A 22,371-nucleotide genomic window follows, 5' to 3' on the forward strand; every position below is an offset into this window, starting at 1 on the left:
CGGCCCTTTCTTCCTCTTTGTCCTTCGCTGCCACGTGAGAGGGGAGTGTGCGCGTGTGCGCGTGTGCGCGTGTGCTCGTGTGCAGTCCCCTACTCGTCCCGGCCCGTTCGGAGCCGCGCGGGAGCGCACAAAGGCCGGCGGCTCCGGCGCGTGCGCGGGGCGCGGGAACGGGCGGCGTCACGTGATCGCGGGGCCGCGGGCGCGCGTGCTCGAGCGCGACTCGGCGGCGGCGTCTTTTGTGAGTTCAGTGCGTTTAATGCGGGACCGGCGCTGGGGGCTCCAGGGATGGCGGGGGAGGCGCGCGGGAGTGGCCGCGGAGGGCTTCGGCTTCAAGGTCCTGGACGTCCGCGCGCGGACTCGGGGCTGGGGCGGGGTGGGGCTGGGCCGGCTCGTGAAGATGCCGTGGGCCGCGGAGCCGCGCGGGTTCTGGGCTGTGGGGCGGGCACGGCCTTTCCGGAGGCGCCGCTCCTGGGCGTCCTTTCAGGCGGGCGTGGAGGCGCTGGCGGGGGCCTCGGGTGCGTTCGGCCTCCACCGCGGGCCAGCGCCGTTGCCGAGCCGTGGCCCTGAGGCGCGGCTGCCCTGCTGGACCGCAGCCGCCCGCAGCCTGGCTCTGCCGGTGTCGAAAGAGTCTTTTAAAGCGCTGGGCTCACAGGTGTGAGCCACCATGCCTGGCCCTGTATTTTTTAATGGTTACGTTTATTGACTGTTTTACATTTTTTTAAATGACTTTTGTCTTTTGTATCATGTGGCGACATCTCCCCTCAAATTATGCATATATTCATTCACCTGTGGTTTTTTTTTTTTTTTTAGACATTCTTAGGGTTTCCATTATTTAAAAATTTAATCCATCTGGAAGTAGTTGTATGAAATAGCTACCTTTATTTCCTTTCAAATATTCTCGTATGCATTAAATAATTTAGTTTTACTCATGGCTTTGAAGTGCTACATCTATTACATGCTGACTCTTGCATAGACAGTTCTGCTTTTTTCATCTGTATAACCTCTCTGAAGCCACTGTCAGATGTTATAATTATTATAATTTATATGTATTACAGTAGGCCTGTTCACATTCATTATTTTGTGTTTCCAAAAGCGTCCAGGCCAGGTGTGGTAGGGTATGCCTGTAGCCCCAGCTACTCTGTAGGCTGAGGTGGGAGGATCACTTGAGCCCAGGAGTTCAGGGCTGCAGTGAGCTATGGTTATGCCATTGCGCTTCGGCCTGGACAACACAGTAAGACCCTGTCTCAAAAAAAAAAAAAAAAGTGTTCAAACTGTTCTTGAACCTTTTTCCTTACACGTAAACTTCAGAATTTTGAGATTCTGAGTGGAGTTGAATGAGTTATATAAATCATTTGAGGTCAAATTATCTTCACAATATGAAGTCTTCCTATCCCAAAATAAAATCGAATTATAAATTTCTTTAATTCTATTTTTATAGTTTTCATTGGTGTTTTTAGTATGCTTCATATGGGTCTTGATATTCCTACATATTTTATGACTTTTTTTCAATTATGAGTAGGATTTTACTTTTTCATTATTTTATATAAGTTGTTGATATCTTACAGAAATAAGGTTATTGACCTGGAAAGATGTTCTTCACATAATGGGAAAAAAACAAAAACAGTTTTTAAATATGACCCTATGCTTCCATTTTATGAAAAATATCACAATAGTGTCCACCATCTCAAGAATGGTTACCTGTGGTGAGATCATAGATAATAGTTCTTATTTAGCTTGTGTACATTTTTTATGTTTTGCCATCATATTTTACTTTTATAATAATAATTATAGCTAATATATGTTTAGTGTGACTGTGTGCCAGCTTCTGTTCTAAGATTTATGTATTATCACAATTTAAGGTATAAAGGAGTCATTTCTTGTATAACTGGGAGAAACTGCTGTGTGTTTCTGAGTTGGCACTGAAGTTTGAACCACAAAAAACAAGTTAAAGTGCTGCTTGTTAGTGTGGTACAGGGTTGAGGCAGGCCGTCCTTCATTTGTGTTTTTGTGGGAATTAGTGACTGAATGTGTGCATGGAAATAGGAGCTGACTCCAGGATTTATGTTGTGTGTTTGTACATGTAGATACGCTCAAATGACGATATGACTTTAGTAGTACATGCTTTGAATGTAGCAGGATAGAGAATTAACATTTGAATTTTGCTACTTACTAAATGTACAATCACAGGCACATTTTACGATCACTCATTGTCCCAGTTTTCTCTTTGTAAAACGGAGATTATGTTAAACACCTCATAGGGTTGTGCGTAAGAGTTAAACTTAAAATGCTTAGTATATTGTCTCACATATAGAAAGCACTGGAACGTTAGCTGTAACAGTTATTACAAGGCCCAAGTCGCTTTCCTTTTAATACCTCTTTTGTTTCTTAGACTCCCATTGTGAGGTCCACTTTATCCTCACCATTGTAGCAAATACAGAAATCGAGGCTTTGAAGGCAAGAAAGGAGGGGGAAAAAAACAATAACCACAATAAGCATTAAATGTATTCAATTTGTCAGTTAAAAGACAGACTGTTGGTTTGGATTTTTTTTTTTTTTTTGAGATGAAGTTTCACTTTTGTTGTCCCAGGCTGGAGTCCAGTGGCACAATCTCCACTCGCTGCAACCTCCACCTCCCAGGTTCAAGCAACTCTCCTGCCTCAGCCTCCCAAGTAGCTAAGCTTACAGATAGATGCGTGCCACCACGCCCGGTTTATTTTTGTATTTTTAATAGAGACAGGGTTTCATCATGTTGGTCAGGCTGGTTTCGAACTCCTGACCTCAGGTGATCCATCCGCCTTGGCCTCCCAAAGTGCTGGGATTACAGGTGTGAGCCAGCGCACCCAGCCAATTTGGATTTATTTATTTATTTATTTATTTATTTTTAAACACCAATACATTTGAGCTCTGAGCTGCTTATAAGGGACAAAGATAATGATGCTGAGATTTTAAGTGTAGTCGAACAGATGATAACATACCAGGTAAATACCAAAAGAATGCTGAAGCCAGTTGTGGTGTTTTATGCCTATAATCCCAGCACTTTGCGGGGCTGAGGCGGGAGGATCACTTGAGCCTAGGAGTTCGAGACTATCCTGGGCAGCATAGTGAGATCCTGTCTCTACCAAAAAAAAAAAAAATACAAAAACAGTTAACTGGGGATGGAGGCACACAAACCTGTAGTCCCAGCTACTTGGGAGGCTGAGGCAGGAGGATCCCTTGAGCCCGGAGTTCAAAGTTGCAGTGAGCTATGATTGTGCCACTGCATGCCAGCCTGGGTGAGGGAGCAAGACCCTACCAAAGAAAAAAAAAAGAAAGAATGCTGATGTTGCAGACTTCGTCTAAGATAAAATAGATTTTAAGGCAAAAAGCATTATTTGGGGTATGAAGCATTGTTACACAATGATGTTTTAAAACCCTCTATTTAACCATGATGCATCAAACAATATAGCCATAAGCATATAATCCAAACATCAGCAGAATTATAAGGAAAAACTGACTAATCTAGTCATATTGTGAGATTTTAACCCATTTCCTTCTGAAATGGATAGAATTGGCAGACATAAGTTAAGGATATATTAATAGAAGATTTTGATAGGAAACTATGCTCAGAATGGTGAAATTTGTTTTTGCCAAAAGTCATCAGAATGGTGAAATTTGTTTTTGCCAAAAGTCATCTAACTGGTAAAGGAAAAAAGTTGATTGAAACTCAGATCTGTTTTCATACAAATCGTATAAACTGTATTTTCCTAACAGCACCTGTTAGACTGACTTGCATTTCGGCGTTCACAGTGAATATTGAGTGAATCTCACAGTTACTTTATTTCTGATATTTCCTTATCTGTTTGCAGAGACCTAGGCTTCCACTGTTCCATTTTACTATATTCTGTTTCCCTGAGAACCCTGTTTCAGTTATATAGCGAGCATACCTCTGGCCTTAGATGATCATTAATTCCAAGTTCCTAGCAAGACAGAAAAAGATTTAGTGTGCAATGTGAATATACCGGTTGAAGTACATTTCTCCCAAAGTCCACAGATCCTGGTCCCTACAAATAAGCGTGCTCATGTGAGATAAAAAAGTTGTTGCTGGAACCAGGAATTCATTCTCAGTGTAGAAGACCTAGCCAAGCCCTCACTCCACAGTTTTGGGGCAGAAGCAGAAGAGACGCACAGTAGAACCCGTCTCAGCCTTGCTGATCATCTCGTACAGCAGCAGAAAATGACCATGTTACAGGTGAGTTGATTGTTTAGTTCTTATTTTTTCCCAGGGAATTAAAAGAGATGTGTAAGCCTTCCAGTGAAAAAGAAAAGTTTAAATAGTTAAGAAATCAGAGGAAAATAGCCTCAGAATAGATGATCAGGATTGGAACAAAATTGGCACAGTGATATATTAACTATTGGACCATGACAAGTTCTTAGGGTTGAGTATTTATAGCATATTTAAAGCCATAACATCTTACGTAATTACTGCATTTGAGCTGCAAACTTTGTTTTCAAATTTTTGGCAGTCGTAATAGAGAAATGTGAACTTTTATATGCTTTGCATGGTTTAAAGGTAATTGCCCATAGGAAGTAAATATTTCTTGGTTATCAGGTGTCCATTTATTTTTCCTTGATGAAGTATTATGAATAAGAGATATGCAGTAGTTCCTCTTTATCTGCAGTTTTGATTTTTGCAGTTTTAATTTCCCAATTTCCCATGGTTTGAAACTATTAAATAGAAAATTTCAGAAATAAGCAATTTGTAAGTTTTGAATTGCTTCCTGTTCTGAGAAGCATGATGAACTCTTGCACCGTTCCACCCAGGACCTGCCTCATCCCTTGGTCCAGCAGATCCATGCTGTATATGTTGCTTACCTGTCAGTCACTTGGGAGCCATCTGAGCTGTCAGATCAGCTCATGGTAATACGGTGCTTGTATTTTAGTAGCCCTTATTTTACTTAATAATGGCTGCCATACATAAAAGTAGTGATGCTAGTAATTCAGATATATCAAAGAGAAGCTCCAAGTGAAAAGGTGAAAGTTCTAAACATAACGAAAAAGGTAGGCTGAGGTTGCTAAGGTCTATGGTAAGAACAAATTTATTCATGAAATTGTGAAGAAGGAAAAATAAATACATGCTAATTCTGCTGTCACACCTCACACTGCAAAAGTTATAGTCTCAGTGTGTGGTAACTTTTATTACACTATGTTGTTATAATTGTTCTATTTTATTATTGTTGTTATTTATTTTTTACTGTACCTAATTCATAAACTGAACTTCACCATAGGTATGTATGTGCAGGAAAATAGCGTAGTCTTTATAGGGTTTGGTACTGTCTGGTTTCAGGCATCCACTGGGGTCTTGGAACATCTCCTTTGTGGATAGGTGGGGGCTACTGTGGTGGGTAAATGTTCTCAGGAGAAACGCTAATAAATGCATGAACCTTACGGCATTTTTCATAGCATTCTTCAGAGTATGTCCCAAGGATAGAATGCCAGAGCAGGACTTCGTGACCATAATTATTTACTTTTTACCTTTTTAAACTGTAAGGCCTAATTTACATGCAGAAAAGTACATTTTAAAAAATACAGTTTGATGAATTATTGTCAGTGGAATATGCATGAAACCACCACTCAGGTCAAGAAATAGAATATTCGTAGCCCAGGTGAGTCCCTTCATTGCCCTCTCCCAATTATCACAGCCTCTTCCTCCTGACAGAGGTAACCAGGATCCTTTTTGGTAACCATTTCCTGACTTTATAGTTCTGCTCCTCTCTGCGCATTCTTAAACACTATATTTGATTTTGTCTGCTGTAGTATATGCTCACTTCTGTCTTCTTTCACTTCACATTTTGTGACATTCACTACAATTGCAACTGCAGTCCTTCCTCCAATTGAGGTGGCTTCTTTATTTTTTATTTTTTTTGAGACAGAGTCTCACTCAGTTGCCAGGCTGGAGTGCAATGGTGCAGTCTTGGCTCACCGCAACCTCTGCCTCCCGGGTTCAAGTGATTCTCCTGCCTCAGCCTCCCGAGTAGCTGGGACTACAGGCACCCGCCACCACACCCTGGTAACTTTTTCTGTTTTTAGCAGAGACGAGGTTTCACTGTGTTTGCCAGGATGATCTCAATCTCCTGACCTTGTGATCTGCCCGCCTCGGCCTCCCAAAGTGCTGGGATTACAGGCGTGAGCCACCGTGCCCGGCGAGGTGGCTTCTTGATGTCTAGTCAGTGTTTGCATTTCCAGTTCTCTCGTAACATTCAGAGGTTGGTGGTTAGTTGTTTGAATCAGAATCCCAGTAAGGTTCATACAATGCAGTTGGTTCATCTGTCTCTTCAATCTCCTTTAATCTGTTGGTTCTTACTTTTTTCTAGCCAAATTATTCGTTAAAGAAGCCAGGTCATTTTTCTGTATAGTTTCCTACTGTGTGGATTTTGCCACTTGCAACAGTGTTGTTAATGTTTGTCACCTGTATTTGGTGGTGTTAATATGTTTGTCATCTGTATTTGCTATAAATAGATAAATTTAGAGTTGTGCTGTCCAGTACAGAAGTCACTGGCCACACAGGACTATTTGAATTTAAATTAATTAAAATTAAATCCCACAGTCACGCTCGCCACATTTCAAAATGCTCAGTAGCCACAAGTTAGAGATCCATGAATTGGATAGCGTAGTTAAAGAATATTCCCATCATCACAGAAAGTTATGTTGGACAGATCTAATCTAGAGGGTTGGTCACATTCAAGTTTAGCTTTTTTGGGCAAGAATGCTTCAGAGGTTGTGGTATGTACTTCTTTCAGAAGACACATGTTTGCTTGTCTTCAGAAAGAACTTGGATTGTGGTAACATTTTTTTTTTGAAACAGAGTCTCACTCTGTCACCAGGCCGAGTGCAGTGGTGCGATTTTGGCTCACTGCAACCTCTGCCTCCTGGGTTCAAGTGATTCTCCTGCCTCATCTTCCCGAATAGTTGGGACTACAGATGCACGCTCCCATGCCCAGCTAATTTTTTGTATTTTAGTGGAGACGGGGTTTCACTATGTTGCCCAGGCTGGTTGCGAACTCCTGAGCTCAGACAATCCTCCTGCCTTGGGTTCCCAAAGTACTGGGATTACAGTTGTGAGTCACTGCACCCGGCCAGCATTTTTTAAATGATCATGGCATAGATGGATTATTTCATTGGGAGTTGCAAAATGGTGACGTTACTTTGATATTTCTTTTGATGAATCTGTCAAGGCACAGGTTTCATCTTTTTGTCCCAAACCTGCCATTAGTCATTTCTACAGTAAATGGTATCTGAAATTTTGTTATTTGAAAGACTTTTCTTGCCAAAACATGGAAGTACGCTATATTTTGGCATATTAACTTTGTATACAGGAACTTCTTTTTTATTTTATTTTTTATTTTTTTTTTAGGCAGAGTCTCACTCTGTCACCCAGGCTGGAGTGCAGTGGCACAATCTCGGCTCACTGCAACCTCTGCCTCCCGGGTTCAAGCGATTCTCCTGCCTCAGCCTCCTAAGTAGCTGGGACTACAGGTGTGCCACCACACCCAGCTAATTTTTGTGTGTTTTTTTTTTTTTTTTTTTTTTTTAGTGGAGATGGGGTTTCACCATATTGGTCAGGCTGGTCTCAAACTCCTGACCTTGTGATCCACCCACCTCGGGCTCCCAAAATGCTGGGATTAAAGGCGTGTGCCGCCACGCCAGTCCAGGAACTTCTTAAGCTCACTTATTAGTTCTAATGATTTTTCTTTAGATTTGATTAGATTTTTCATATTAATAAAAACATCAGCAATAACTTTTTTTTTCTTTTTCTTTTAAGAGGTATGGTCTCACTCTGTCACCCAGGATAGAGTGCAGTGGCACAGTCATAGTTCACTGCAGCCTTGAACTCCTGGACTTGAACATGCCTCCCACCTCAGCCTCCCAAGGAGATGGGACTGCAGGCACATCCTACTAAGTCCAGCTAGTTTAAAGTTTTTTTTTTTTTTTTTTTTTTTGGTAGTGACAGGTTCTCACTATATTGCCCAAGCTGGTCTGGAACTCCTGGCCTCAAACAGTTCTCCTGCCTCACCCTATCAAATAGTTGAAATTATAGGCATGAGCCAGCACACCTGGCCAGATCATTTTATTTAAATGTTTGGAAGAATCACCACTGAAACTACATAGATCTTGCATTTTCTTTGAGGGAACGTTTTAAATTGTGGGGTCAGTTTCTTTAACTGTTACAGGATTAATTCAGATTTTGTTTCTTCTTGTCACTTTGGGTTCATTGTTTTTCAAAGAATATAGCTATTTGGCCGGGTGCGGTGGCTCACACCTGTAATCCCAGCACTTTGGGAGGCTGAGTAGGGTGGATCATGAGATCAAGAGATTGAGAACATCCTGGCCAACATGGTGAAAGATCATCTCTACTAATAATACAAAAAGCTAGCTAGGCATGGTGGCGGTTGCCTGTAATCCCAGCTACTCGGGAGGCTGAGGCAGGAGAATGAACCCGGGAGGCAGAACTTGCAATGAGCTGAGATTGCGCTACACTGCACTCCAGCCTGGGCAACATAGCGAGACTCCATCTCAAAAAAAAAAAAAAAAAGGAATATAGCTATTTCATCTAAGTTGTCAAGTATGTTGGCACAAGTTTATAATATCTTTTTTTTTTTTTTTTTTTTGAGACGGAGTCTCGCTCTGTCGCCCAGGCTGGAGTGCAGTGGCCAGATCTCAGCTCACTGCAAGCTCCGCCTCCCGGGTTTACGCCATTCTCCTGCCTCAGCCTCCCAAGTAGCTGGGACTACAAGCACCCGCCACCACGCCCGGCTAGTTTTTTGTATTTTTTAGTAGAGACGGGGTTTCACCGCGTTAGCCAGGATGGTCTCGATCTCCTGACCTCGTGATCAGCCCGTCTCGGCCTCCCAAAGTGCTGGGATTACAGGGTTGAGCCACTGCGTCCAGCCTATAATATCTTTTAACAGCCTTATTGAAGTATGACCTCAATAAGATCCTCCATTTTAATGTATAATTCAGTGATTTTTAAGTAAACTTATACTGTATAACCATCATCACAGTCTAGTTTTAGAAGATTTTCCTCACCCCAAAACAATCTTTGTGACGTTTTTGGTCAATTCCTCTTCCCACGCCAGCCTGAGACAATAATTAATTTGCTTACTCTCAGCCAGGTGCAGTGGCTCACACCTGTAATCCCAGCACTTTGGGAAGCCGAGGTGGGTGGATCACCTGAGGTCAGGAGTTCGAGACCAGCCTGGCCAACATGGCGAAACCTCGTCTCTACTAAAAATACAAAAATTAGTCAGGCATGGTGGCAGGTGCCTGTAATCCCAGCTACTCAGGAGGCTGAGGCAGGAGAATTGCTTGAACCTGAGAGGTGGAGGTTGTAGTGAGCCAAGATCAGGCCACTGCACTCCAGCCTGGGTGACAGAATAAGACTGTGTCTGAAAAACAAACAAACAGAAATTAACTGGGTATGGTGGCATGCACCTGTAGTCCCAGTTTCTCAGAAAGCTGAGGTGGGAGAATCACCTGAGCCTAGGAGGCAGAGGTTACAGCGAGCAATAATTGTGCCACTGCACTCCAGCCTGGGTGACAGAGCAAAACTCTGTCTCAAAAAAGAAAGAAAGAAATTTGCAGTTTTCTGAATTGCTGTTCCCTTTAAGTGTTGTGATTTTTTTTTCTTTCTAGCCATGTATGATGTGTCTGGGAATGGATTTCCTCATGTTTATTGCCTGGCATTGACTGAACTTCTTGAATGTTTTGGTTTATATCTTTTGCCAGTTTTACAGAATATTCAGCTATCATTTCTTGAGACTTTATTTTCACCATGCTCTTTCTTTTCTCTTTCTGGGACTCTGTGACACTCACGTTAGATTCTTTGGTATTATTTGATAGTGTCCTGAGCTCTGTTCATTTTTAAGTCATTTTCTGTCTGTTCAAAACTGACAGTTTCTGTAGATCTGTCTTCAAATTCTTTGACTCCTTTTAAAGCGTATCATGTGCTATTAGGGTCAAATTTATTTTTTGATTTTCCGGTGGCATTCTAGATTTTTAAAAGATGTGTGCTTGTGTTTTCTTTTTATCTTAGGAGACTTTGAGACAGAAATCAATCTTGATCCAAAATCTAGTCACTTTTCTAAAATCTGTTTGATTCTATCATCCCCTTTCTTGTAAGGTGTTTCATGGCTAACTTGGCAACAAGAAAGTGTCCTAGCTAAACTAACCACTTTCTGCCCCAGCCCCCACTGTGGCCTTTAATCTCATCACTATCCCATTCCCTATTATCCTGTCAGACTGATGTTTTTGTATCTCCTCAGTCCTCACAGTTTTTTGTTTTTGTTTTTTAAATCAAAGCTGCTTCTCCCAGAACGCCTTTGCCTCCTCTGTTTTTGTGGAAAACAACTAATTTTCTAAAACTCATTTCAATTTTACCTTTTGCATAGAGCCTAACTTTACACTCAAATAGAGTGAAGCACTCCCTGCTTTTTATCCACACTGTACTCTCCTTTATTTCTTAGTTATTATAAGTTTATTTTATTTGTAAGTTCATGTTTGCAGCCCTCTGTAAGACAATGTGACTTTTGAAAGTATTATTTTGTTATCTTCCTTCTTGGTATTTTTGTGTATTGGTTTGTTTTTGAGATGGGGTCTCACTCTGTCACCCAAGCTGCAGTGCAGTGGTGCAATCACAGCTCACTGAAGCCCCAACCTCCCAGGGTCAAGCAGTCTTCCCACCTCAGCCTCCCAAGTAACTGGGACTACTGGCATGTACCACCATATCCAGCTAATATTTATATGTATATTTTTTGTGGATACAAGATCTCACTATATTACTCAGTTTGCTCTCAAACTTTTGGGCTCAAGTGATCCTCCTGTGTTGGCCTCCCAAAGTGCTGGGATTATAGTTGTGAGCCCCCTTGCCTATCCTATTTTCTTTCTTTTGCTACTACCTCTTCCAGTGCCAAATTTGAGGTTCAGTAAATATTTTATTGGTGGTTCAGGGGGTTTAAAGTCACCTATTCCAGTTTGCGTGTCTTCTGTGAAGTCGTCAGAATCAAAATGGAGTCACTAGTGTGAATTTTTTTTTTTTTTTTAACCCCGACAGGTAGAGCTGGGGAAGCCTGTGAAAAGAGTGTTCTCACACTTGCATGCCTGATAAAAATTATCACAAAAGACTGCAAAAGCCACAGCCTTGTACAAAGGCCATTGAAGCCTTGCACAAAAATACTTTTATTGGGACATCTGCCCAGCAGCTGCCTGTCCAGCTTTGGACTGGTGTCACCCTTATTATTGATCTTTGTAGCCAAGGAGAACTGTTTCAAAACAATTATGTGATGCACTTCTTTTTTTTTTTTTGAGACGGAGTCTCGCTCTGTCGCCCAGGCTGGAGCACAATGGCCGGATCTCAGCTCACTGCAAGCTCCGCCTCCCGGGTTCACGCCATTCTCCTGCCTCAGCCTCCTGAGTAACTGGGACTACAGGTGTCCGCCACCTCGCCCGACTAGTTTTTTGTATTTTTTTTTTTTTTTTTTGAGACGGAGTCTTGCTCTGTCGCCCAGGCTGGAGTGCAGTGGCCGGATCTCAGCTCACTGCAAGCTCCACCTCCCGGGTTCTCGCCATTCTCCTGCCTCAGCCTCCCAAGTAGCTGGGACTACAGGCGCCCGCCACCACGCCCGGCCAGTTTTTTTTTTTTTTTTTTGTATTTTTTAGTAGAGATGGGGTTTCACCGAGTTAGCCAGGATGGTTTCGATCTCCTGACCTCGTGATCCGCCCGTCTCGGCCTCCCAAAGTGCTGGGATTACAGGCTTGAGCCACCGCGCCCGGCCGTTTTTTGTATTTTTTTTAGTAGAGACGGGGTTTCACCATGTTAGCCAGGATGGTCTTGATCTCCTGACCTTGTGATCCACCCATCTTGGCCCCCCAAAGTGCTGGGATTACAGGTTTGAACCACCGCGCCCGGCCACACCTCATTTTTTTCGTTTAAAAACTTTCGTCTTTCTTCCCATCCAAGTAATAACCAGGCCCGACCCTGCTTAGCTTCCGAGACCGGGCGCGTTGAGGGTGGTATAACTGTAGACACCTTTGTCTTTCTTTACTTCCCTGAATACACATGTAGTTTACTGTGGCACGTGTCTTCCCATGGCAGTACTCTGTTCCCAAATAAACATCATTTTCTTCTGGAGAGCCTCTCTCTTTATTCTTCAGGTTAACAGTTGTATAAATGGAAGGATGGAAGAATGCACAATGACATTTTATCACACCAAATATGCAAAGGTAGGGACATAGTAGGCATTTTGTATAACTTGTTATGAGAATAAAGTGCTCAAACTCTAGTATTTTTTTCTCACATCATACAGTGTTAACTGCTTCAGGTTTACTAGGATTGTGCTCTTACAGGAGTCATTCTCATTTGATGATTTATCTGTGGACTTCACCCAAAAAGAGTGGCAGCTCCTGGATCCCTCTCAGAAGAATTTATACAAGGATGTGATGTTGGAGAACTATAGCAGCCTAGTGTCACTGGGTAATAAAAGCTTTCTTGAGTATCTCGGACCATGCCCAATGCATTGCCTTTTATTTTTAGTTGCTGGGAAGTTTCAGAAGCCTGTAGTTAGGCTTCTGAAATTTTTAATGATTTTAGACCTGAAATTTAGATCACAGTTGCTTGGACTATGACACCAAGAAAGTATTTGGGTCTCACCTTTCAATAATGAAGTCATAAGTTTGTTATGCAGCCTCTGAAACTTAAGTAGTAATAGTTTGAGTAATAGTTTGAGCAGTAGTGGTAGCACCTAATGCATGTAACTTACTGTATACCACATCTTATACCACGTGCTTTACATATATCAGCTCATTTAATCATCAGAGATTATGTGGCTAGTACCGTTATCCATTTTTCCTGATGAGAAAATCAAGGCCAAGAGAGGTTAAGTAACTTTCCCAAGAACTAACAACTATTAAATTAAAGAGCCTGGATGTAAACCCAGGCTTGCTGGCTCCAGAGCCTCTGAAGTGTTCAGTGGCTTTGTACTAGACCCTATTAGCCACCAGGGAGACTGTTACTGTAACTTTGAGAATTACTCTGTTGAGGTACAGCTTTATCAGGCCAACTGTGATGTGAAACCTTGCTCATCTTCAGAGGCCCTAAACCCCAAGCATTTGGGCCCAAGGCCTTTGTAATTTTTCCCTTAACAGGATATGAAGTTATGAAACCAGATGTCATCTTCAAATTGGAGCAAGGAGAAGAGCCATGGGTAGGAGATGGAGAAATTCCAAGTTCAGATTCTCCAGGTGAGTGCGTGAGAACCAGGCAGATGGGAGAAAGCGGAAGTCCCGTGTCATCTGGTCACTGATGGGTTGGCCTCTCTGAAATGTGCTTTAGGGATCTCTTTCCAAAATCTCTAAACCTTTGGTGGTACCTCAGAACAATTGACATTAGCTCCTCAAGTAAGTCACATTTAGACGTAGCTTCTTTATAGCTTAAAATGAAATGTGTCCTGCTTATCTTGGCCATGACGTTATTCTCTGTGACATCTAGGACCTTGACTTCTTGTTTGGTATTCTGTCCTCACATGTTTAATCCCTTTCAGTCCCTCCTTCCCCTGTGGTCAAAGACACCTCCGTTTGTCCATTGAAGCATCTCGATTTTGTCTTCAGTTTGGGTATCTCTGATGCCCAAAAGACCACCCTCCAAAGCCCCAGTCTGTTCAGTCTCATTATATTAGAAAATGGAGCCATTATTTCTCCCAATTTATCCTTATCCTCCCTTTTAAATTAGGTTCCTTTGTGTTTTTTTCCTACAGATTAGACACCATGAAGTATATGAATAATCCCTTTCCTTTTGTTTTGTTTTGTTTTTTTTTTTTTGAGACGGAGTCTCGTTAGTGTCACCCAGACTGGAGTGCAATGGTGCAATCTCAGCTCACTACTCCACCTCCTGGGTTCAAGCGATTCTCCTGCCTCAGCCTTCCCAGCAGCTGGGACTACAGGCACATGCCACCATGCCCGGCCAATTTTTTTTTATTTTTAGTGGAGACGGGGTTTCACCATGTTGGCCAGGCTGGTCTCAAACTCCTGACCTCGTGATTCGCCTGCTTCGGCCTCCCAAAGTGCTGGGATTACAGGTGTAAACCACTGCACATGGCCGAATAACGCCTTTCTACCATCCTTTCATGTTGTTTTAAATTTTTTTTCTATTGGGAAAGTATCTTTTTAAAGCCTTCCTTCCTCAACTTCCACTTAAAACTAGGTCCATGATGTCTCATTTTTGAAGTTGTCAAATTGCTAGATAGATCCAGTTTTTAATATTTTACAAGCTACCTTAATGATGCCACCATATTTTATTTCCTAAAGCTTCCCACACTACTCTAATCAGTTGAACCTCTTTACTCATTATCTGCTTTGTGACATTGACTTACTTCAGGTTCCCTCCAAAGCAGACCCTCAGATACTTATGTGAGTGTAAGAACTTATTGGGGACGCGGTCCCCACAAATGTAGTGAGAGAATGGACAAGTCAGACCATGGAAGTGCTGGGGGCATTACTGCCAGTGAAGGGTGGGCTGACGCTCTGACTACTGCTGTGGGTGGTGGATGCTCAGTTCTGCTGAGTGCCTCTGAGGCACTGTGAGAATATTCCTCAGTCTTGACACTCTGAGGTACCAGGAAACCCAGGTATTTATGTACTAACTCCCATCTCTCATCTTGAGGTTTCCTCTGCCGCAGTAAGTATCCAGAATGTCCAGGGTCCCTGCATACAGACCAGTCTTGTGCTTTCAGCTCGAGAAGGTTCTTGGGTAGAGAGTGGTGAGTGCCTCCGGTAGGAATCTGGTCAGCGTATGGGTGAGGCGGTGGCAGCATCTGCTACAGACTTGTAATCTTTGCTTTCAAGGACCTCCATAATATGACACTATTGCTGCCTGTTCAGTTATTTTTTCCTTCCCCCCATTCACGGTCAGTTTCATTTAAACATTTCTCAAGTGTTTTCAGATATGTAATGTCTTGAACTTTTGAGGGTATTATACTAGTGACCTAGAAATTCTTAATCCTTTCCATAGGAACTGGGGTTTCACTGCATTCATATTTATGAAATGTTCCTTGACTACCACAGCCTAAATTTTTCTCCGCTTTTGCTGAAGTCCCATCTGTGACCTGATCATAGTATGTATAATATTTTTTAGAACGTTGGTCCCTGAGCTTTGTTTGCACACATGGATGCAGGGGCTTATAATGAAATGTCTTCATTTTAGTTATAGAACATGTAATATTTGTTAAATTTCTTTCCAAAAGCCTTGTGTTTGGTTTTATAGACAGGGTCTTGGTCTGTTGCGCAGGTTGCAGTGTGGTGGCATGATCATAGGTCACTGCAGCCTCAAATTCCTGGGCTAAAGTGATCCTCTTGCTTCAGCCTCCTAAGTAGATGGGACTACAGGTGTGTGCCACCATGCCTGTTTTTTTTTTGTTTTGTTTTGTTTTGTTTTTTGTTTTTCTGTTTTGTTTTATGTGGTAAGACTGGGATTTGTAATTTGAGAAACTTCTTGTCGTTTTTATGTGCCCTTTTTAGTTGAGATCCACTCACCCAGTGGGTTTAATCCTTTACTGAAAAGGATTACAAAGACAGACCAGAAAATAAGTTCCAGAAACATAGGAGTTAAGAAGATGAGACATTTGTGTTCTTTTTTTTAAAAAATTCAGCACGTAAACACTGAACATTTGTTTTATTGCAAGGCAGTGGAGAGCTAATTATCAAGATTACACAAATGGGACTGTGTGTCAGGGTCTCCAAGATCCCCCCATGTTCAGAGTCACTAGAAGGACTCACTGGACTCAGCATATTTGTACTTATGACTAAGATTTATTACAGTGACACTATAAGGACACCGCTGGATCACAAATGAAAAAGGCACAGGCAGAGTCTGAAAGAACCCATTTGCAGGCCTCCTAAGCTCCCTCCTTCCCATAAGGGTCAAAGTTTACTATCCCCCTGCAGCAAAAATACAGTAACACATGTGTTTGATGTTTCTGCCCAGGAAAGACCATTAGAGATAAGTGCCCAGGGTCTACTGGGAGCTGGTCCTGTAGGTATTCTCTGCCTAACATGTGCTGATCATACTGTTTGTATACAGTCTCAGCATAGTAATTATCAGTTAGGAAATAGTAGGGACATTCCTGAAACCCATGTTCTCAGATACCAGCGGAGGGCCAATCTTGCAAACAGGACTTTCTGTGGATGGTAGTTTCGGGCCTGAAGCTCTTTTCTACACAGACTACTTCAGAGAAAATAGAATGTTTATTGACTTCTTTTATTTTTAAGTTATTGTGCCAGGTACTGTGGGTATAATAGAGCATTAGAGATATATTTCCTACTGACATAGTGTTTACTTGCTAGAGGACAAAAAAAGAACAGGGTAGTAAGTAAGCAGGAAAAAATTCAGATCCTGCTAAGTGTTATTACAGAAATAAATTAGATGAGAGAATGGGTTAGTCTGCTCAGTCTGCCATAACAAAATGTCATATTCTGAGGAGCTTAAACAACAGAAATTTGTTTTCCAGTTTTGGAGATGGAAAGTCCAAGGTCAAGGTACCAGCATGGCTGTTTTCTGGGGAGGGCTCTCTTCCTGCCTTGTGAAGAGCCACCCTCTCACTATGTGTTCACATGGCCTTTCCCCAGTGTGTACATGGAGAGAGAGAAAGAGATAGATAGATATAGATGGATCTCTTGTGGGGTTTCTTTTTTCTTTTTCCTTTTTCGAGACAAGGTCTCACTCACCCAGCCTGGAGTGCAGTGGCACAATCATGGGTCACTGCAGCCTTGACCTCCTGGGCTCAAGTGATCCTCCCAAGCATCTGGGACTACAGGTGTGCACCACCACACCTAGCTAATTAAAAACAGGTTTGGTTTTTTTTTTGTACAGACAAAGTTTCACTGTGTTGCCCAGGCTGCTCTCAAACTCTGGGGCTCAAGTAATCTGTCTGCCTCAGCCTCCCAAAGTGCTGAGATTACAGAGGTGGGCCACTGTGCCTGGCCTCATATCTATTTTTGTAAAGATGATAACCCTGTTTGATCAGGGTCATACCCTTATGACCTCATTTAATCTTATTTCCTTAGAGGTCCTGTCTTCAAATACAGCCATTCTGGAAGTTCTTCTTCGGTATACAATTTTTGAGGAGATACATTTAGTCCATAACAGAGAAAGACATGGGAAAACTAATTGTAGACATGAAAGATGTGAAATGAGCATGGGGAAGAGTGTCTCCAAAAGGAATGACCAATAAGAATATGTTAAGTCAGAAAATGATTTAGTCACTTTTAGAAACAGAATGGAAGCCCATGTGGCTGAGGTCAGTATGCCCGAGAGATGCAGGTAAGTTGGAGAGAGTATGGGAACTAGATCATATCTCAACTTGTAGGCAACACAATGGAGTTATAATCGAGTCAAGAAATTTTGAAAAGTAAAATCTGATTTAGAATTGTGAAAGTTTATTCTCACTGCCAAGTAGAAAATGTAATTGGAAGCAGGGAAACCAATTAGCAGGGTATTTCATTGAGATAATGTGATAGTTTAGAATACAGCAGAGAAAGTGATGGAGAGAGTGGGACTATTTGGGATATACCACAAATGACCAAATATAAGGCAATTACATTTTTCTAATAGGAAAAAAAATAAAGATGGGGGAAGGCAGATGTAAATTTAAAACACATACTTAAGTATTAATAGTTCAATAATTTGATAACATTTAAAATAACATGAATGTAAGTTTAATTTATAAATGTTTCATTTTCTGCACCCATATTTTCTGATACCATTCTATTGAAACTTCACATACATCTCAAAATTAATATGTTAGGCCTAACACAGTGTCAGTTGTGGGGGCCTGCACCTGTAATCCCAGCAACTTGGGAAGCTGAAGTGGAAGGACTACTTGAGCCTAGGAGTTTGAAACCAGCCTGAGCAACATGGTGAGATCCCATCGCTACAAAAAATTCTAAAAATTATCTTGAGCATGGTGGCATGTACCTGTAGTCCCAGCTACTCAGGAGGCTGAGTTGGGAGGATCAGTTGAGCCCAGGAGTTCAAGGCTGCAGTGAGCTATAATTGCACCACTAAACTCCAGCCTGAGTGACAGGGCAAGACCCTGTCTCAAAAAACAGAATTAATGTGTTTATAGTGGAGTCTTGATTTGAACCCATGTATTTCTCCCTCAGTTTTCCTTAATGCATTAACACCATAATCTACCAAATTGTTCAAACTCCAAACCTAAGGGTAATTCTAGATTCTCTTTTTTCCTTTATTTTCTCCATACCAAATACATCAGCAAATCTTATTGATTCTACCTCCACCATATAATTCTACAAATATATTACCTTCAGTTGACATTTAAATTTGTAGAATGTTTTCACATTACTGATTATCTTTCTTACCTCTAGGTACAACCTCACAAAAAATTTGAAATATAGATTTTTGTTGAAAAATGGGCCCAGCATGTTGACTCATGCCTGAAACCCCAACACTCTGGGAGAGACCAAGTCTCTTACTGGTTTGGGAGGCTAAAGTGGGAGAATTGCTCGAGCCCAGGAGTTCAAGAGCAGCCTGAACAACATAGGGAGACCCCATCTCTACAAGAACAACAAAATTAGCCAGCCATGGTGGTTGCACACCTGTGTATTCTGGGTACTTGGGAGGCTTATGTAGGAGGATCTCTTGAGCCTCGAGGTTGAGGCTGCATCACAACACTACACTTCAATCTGGTCAACAGAGCAAGACCCTGTCTCAAAAAATACTTATTTTGAAGTTCACTTATAATGGTATAAATGGTTATGTCATGAGGATAATGGAAATAGAGCTATGTAACAACTGACTGTCAAACTGTCAGATTATTTTTAGAATGGGAACTTGGGTCTTGGGATAGTTTTAGTGAAAGTACACATGGATTTTAAAGTTCTATGCCTGAATAGTTTAGATGAAAGATGATATGGTTTGGAAAATGTGTTGCATAAGTGGCTTTCTTAATAGCAACGTGAAGATGCTTATGGCAAGCTTAAATAAAACTTTAGAATGAGAACCAATATGCAAAATATTTCTCATTCTTTAAGCTTGAAATGACTACCTAATTTTTCTTTCAAATATGTTCATTTTCTTCTTAGTATTTACTACAGTGTACAGTTTTGTTGTTTTAAAAATATTATTTCTTTATCTTTTCCATTACAATGTAAATTTTATAATAACAGGAGCTTATTTTTTCTTTTGTGTCTCTATACCTCACACACTACCTGGGCATAGTATATACTCAGAAAGTATTGAGTGAATTAATTACTCAAAACATTGGGTCAAAGCTTCTTCCAACCTTTTTTCTTTGCTTTTCATTGCTTTTCATGTGTTTTTTACATTCTCCATTTAATAAACATATTTGTCAACAACCAAAGGTGACTTAATCTCCAGTCAGTTTCCTGTTTCTGTTTTCAGTAGTTCCTTGCAATACCTAGAAGATTGTTATTATACTTGGGACTTACTTCAGACTAGGAAACTAAGCCTTAAAAGCAGCCAACCCCTCAACATAGCATTTCTAGGTTTTGGGTTTTTTTTTAGAAAGCACAACCAAACATTTTTTTTTTTCCTTTATAGAAGTCTGGAATGTAAATGGTAACATGATGTGGCACCAGGATAACCAAGACAAGCTTAAAATTATAAAAAGAGGTCATGAATGTGATGCATTTGGAAAAAATTTCAATCTGAACATGAACTTTGTTCCTTTAAGGAAATCAAACAATGAAGGTGACTTAGATGGATCGATTTTAAAACATCATTTAGATTTGCTTATTCCAAAAGGAGATTATGGAAAAGCAGAATCAGATGACTTTAATGTGTTTGATAATTTTTTTCTCCATTCCAAGCCTGAGGATACTGATACCTGGTTAAAGTACTATGACTGTGATAAATATAAAGAGAGCTATAAAAAGTCACAGATTATCATATATCATAGAAATCGTTTAGGGGAGAAACTCTATGAATGCAGTGAATGTAGGAAGCGCTTCAGTAAGAAACCAAGTCTCATTAAACATCAAAGCAGACATATAAGAGACATAGCCTTTGGCTGTGGTAATTGTGGCAAAACCTTTCCCCAGAAGTCTCAGTTTATTACACATCACAGAACTCATACAGGAGAAAAACCTTATAATTGTAGCCAGTGTGGGAAAGCCTTCTCCCAAAAGTCACAGCTCACATCCCATCAGCGGACACATACAGGAGAGAAACCGTATGAGTGTGGCGAGTGTGGGAAAGCCTTCTCTCGGAAGTCACATCTCATATCGCATTGGAGAACACACACAGGAGAGAAACCCTATGGATGCAGTGAATGTGGGAGGGCCTTTAGTGAAAAGTCCAATCTCATTAACCATCAGAGAATTCATACCGGTGAGAAACCTTTTGAATGCAGGGAGTGTGGGAAAGCCTTCAGCAGGAAGTCACAACTCGTTACACATCACAGAACTCACACAGGAACAAAACCCTTCGGATGTAGTGATTGTAGAAAAGCTTTCTTTGAGAAGTCAGAGCTTATTAGACATCAGACAATTCATACTGGAGAGAAACCCTATGAATGCAGCGAGTGTAGGAAAGCATTTAGAGAGAGGTCCAGTCTCATTAATCATCAGAGAACCCACACAGGAGAGAAACCTCATGGATGCATTCAGTGTGGGAAGGCCTTCTCCCAGAAGTCACATCTCATATCGCATCAGATGACACACACAGGAGAAAAACCCTTTATATGCAGTAAATGTGGGAAAGCCTTCAGCAGGAAATCACAGCTCGTTAGACATCAGAGAACCCATACGGGAGAAAAACCGTATGAATGCAGTGAGTGTGGGAAAGCTTTCAGTGAAAAATTAAGTCTCACTAATCATCAGAGAATTCATACAGGAGAGAAACCATATGTATGCAGTGAATGCGGGAAAGCCTTTTGTCAGAAGTCACATCTCATATCACATCAGAGGACACATACAGGGGAGAAACCCTACGAATGCACTGAATGTGGGAAGGCCTTTGGTGAGAAGTCAAGTCTTGCAACTCATCAGAGAACTCATACTGGAGAAAAACCGTATGAATGCAGGGACTGTGAAAAAGCTTTCTCCCAGAAATCACAGCTAAATACCCATCAGAGAATTCACACTGGAGAGAAACCCTATGAATGCAGTCTTTGTAGGAAAGCTTTTTTTGAGAAGTCGGAGCTAATTAGACATCTGAGAACTCATACAGGAGAAAAACCTTACGAATGCAATGAATGTAGAAAAGCCTTCAGGGAGAAGTCAAGTCTCATCAATCATCAGAGAATACATACAGGAGAGAAGCCTTTTGAATGCAGTGAGTGTGGCAAAGCTTTCTCTCGGAAGTCCCACCTTATACCACATCAAAGGACACATACAGGTGAGAAACCCTACGGATGCAGTGAATGTAGGAAGGCCTTCTCTCAGAAATCACAGCTGGTAAATCATCAGAGAATTCATACAGGAGAGAAGCCTTATCAATGCATTGAATGTGGGAGAGCTTTCTCACAGAAGTCACAGCTCATCAATCATCAGAGAACTCATACAGTAAAAAAATCCTAGAAATACAGTTAATAGTAGTCTTTGACAGGTCATCTTGGACTTCAGAAAATGCAATTATGATAACGTTTTTAGACAGTCACATTGTGTTATGTGTCTGTACTCCCTGAGGGTGAGAACTCTAAATGAGGTGGTGTATGGAAAGCTGATCTTAATTCATAGAGTGAACCTATGAATGCAGTGCATCTCAACAACTTTTCAAACCATAGTGAAGCCTTACAGAGTAGAACATTCACAGCAAAGAAGAATCGTGTGAATATCAAAAAGCCTTCCAGAAGTCAAGTCTCCTAAGCTATTAGACATATTCCCACTGGAGATGAGAGAAAACCCCATGAATGCAGGAAATGAGGCAATATTTTTAAGAAATGACAGTTCATTGTACATAAGGAAATGCCCTTAGGAATGAAGTTCTGTGAAAGTACTAAATATGGGATAGTGCAACAAGTAACCAAACTATTTTGTATTTTGGAGAATTCATATTATGGAGAATCTAACAATTTAAAGACACTGGGAACACTTGCCCCTCAGTATAGTACTGTCAAGGGAAGCCATACACTTTTTGTAGACGTGGGTACCAAAAATACCCAATTCTAAGTGGTTGACAGTTGTTCACTTTGAAGTGTGGAGTTTTAAAAATATGTGAATAAAATTATGTGAATAAATTGGCCATTGAAACATCTAAGAAATTTCTTAGTGGTATTTGTGGCTTATCTTCTAGTGTCACATATGTTTTGCGTTTTGAACTGAAATATAATTTAATGTAATTGGGATTATGAAATGCATATGCCTTAT

General features: G+C 41.2%; 1 protein-coding gene across 3 annotated transcripts; it reads left to right on the forward strand.

The window, feature by feature from the left end:
• ZNF84 (zinc finger protein 84) lies at positions 1–22,265 on the forward strand. 3 transcript variants are annotated; one of them, XM_008005342.3, is made up of 5 exons: positions 1–238; positions 4,024–4,228; positions 12,379–12,505; positions 13,177–13,272; positions 19,604–22,265. In XM_008005342.3, the coding sequence occupies exons 2-5, from the start codon at positions 4,214–4,216 to the stop codon at positions 21,580–21,582; spliced, it is 2,217 nt and encodes a 738-aa protein (XP_008003533.1). In that variant the 5' UTR covers positions 1–238; positions 4,024–4,213; the 3' UTR covers positions 21,583–22,265. The 3 variants fall into 3 exon arrangements, with proteins under 3 accessions (XP_008003533.1, XP_072877390.1, XP_008003535.1); XM_073021289.1 differs by having other exon boundaries at positions 226–334; XM_008005344.3 differs by lacking the exons at positions 1–238; positions 4,024–4,228; positions 12,379–12,505 and adding an exon at positions 15,038–15,140 and having other exon boundaries at positions 13,176–13,272.
• The last annotated feature ends 106 nt before the right edge of the window (positions 22,266–22,371 follow it).

This window comes from Chlorocebus sabaeus, chromosome 11 (genome assembly GCF_047675955.1).
Source record: "Chlorocebus sabaeus isolate Y175 chromosome 11, mChlSab1.0.hap1, whole genome shotgun sequence".
Classification (NCBI taxonomy): Eukaryota; Metazoa; Chordata; class Mammalia; order Primates; family Cercopithecidae; genus Chlorocebus; species Chlorocebus sabaeus.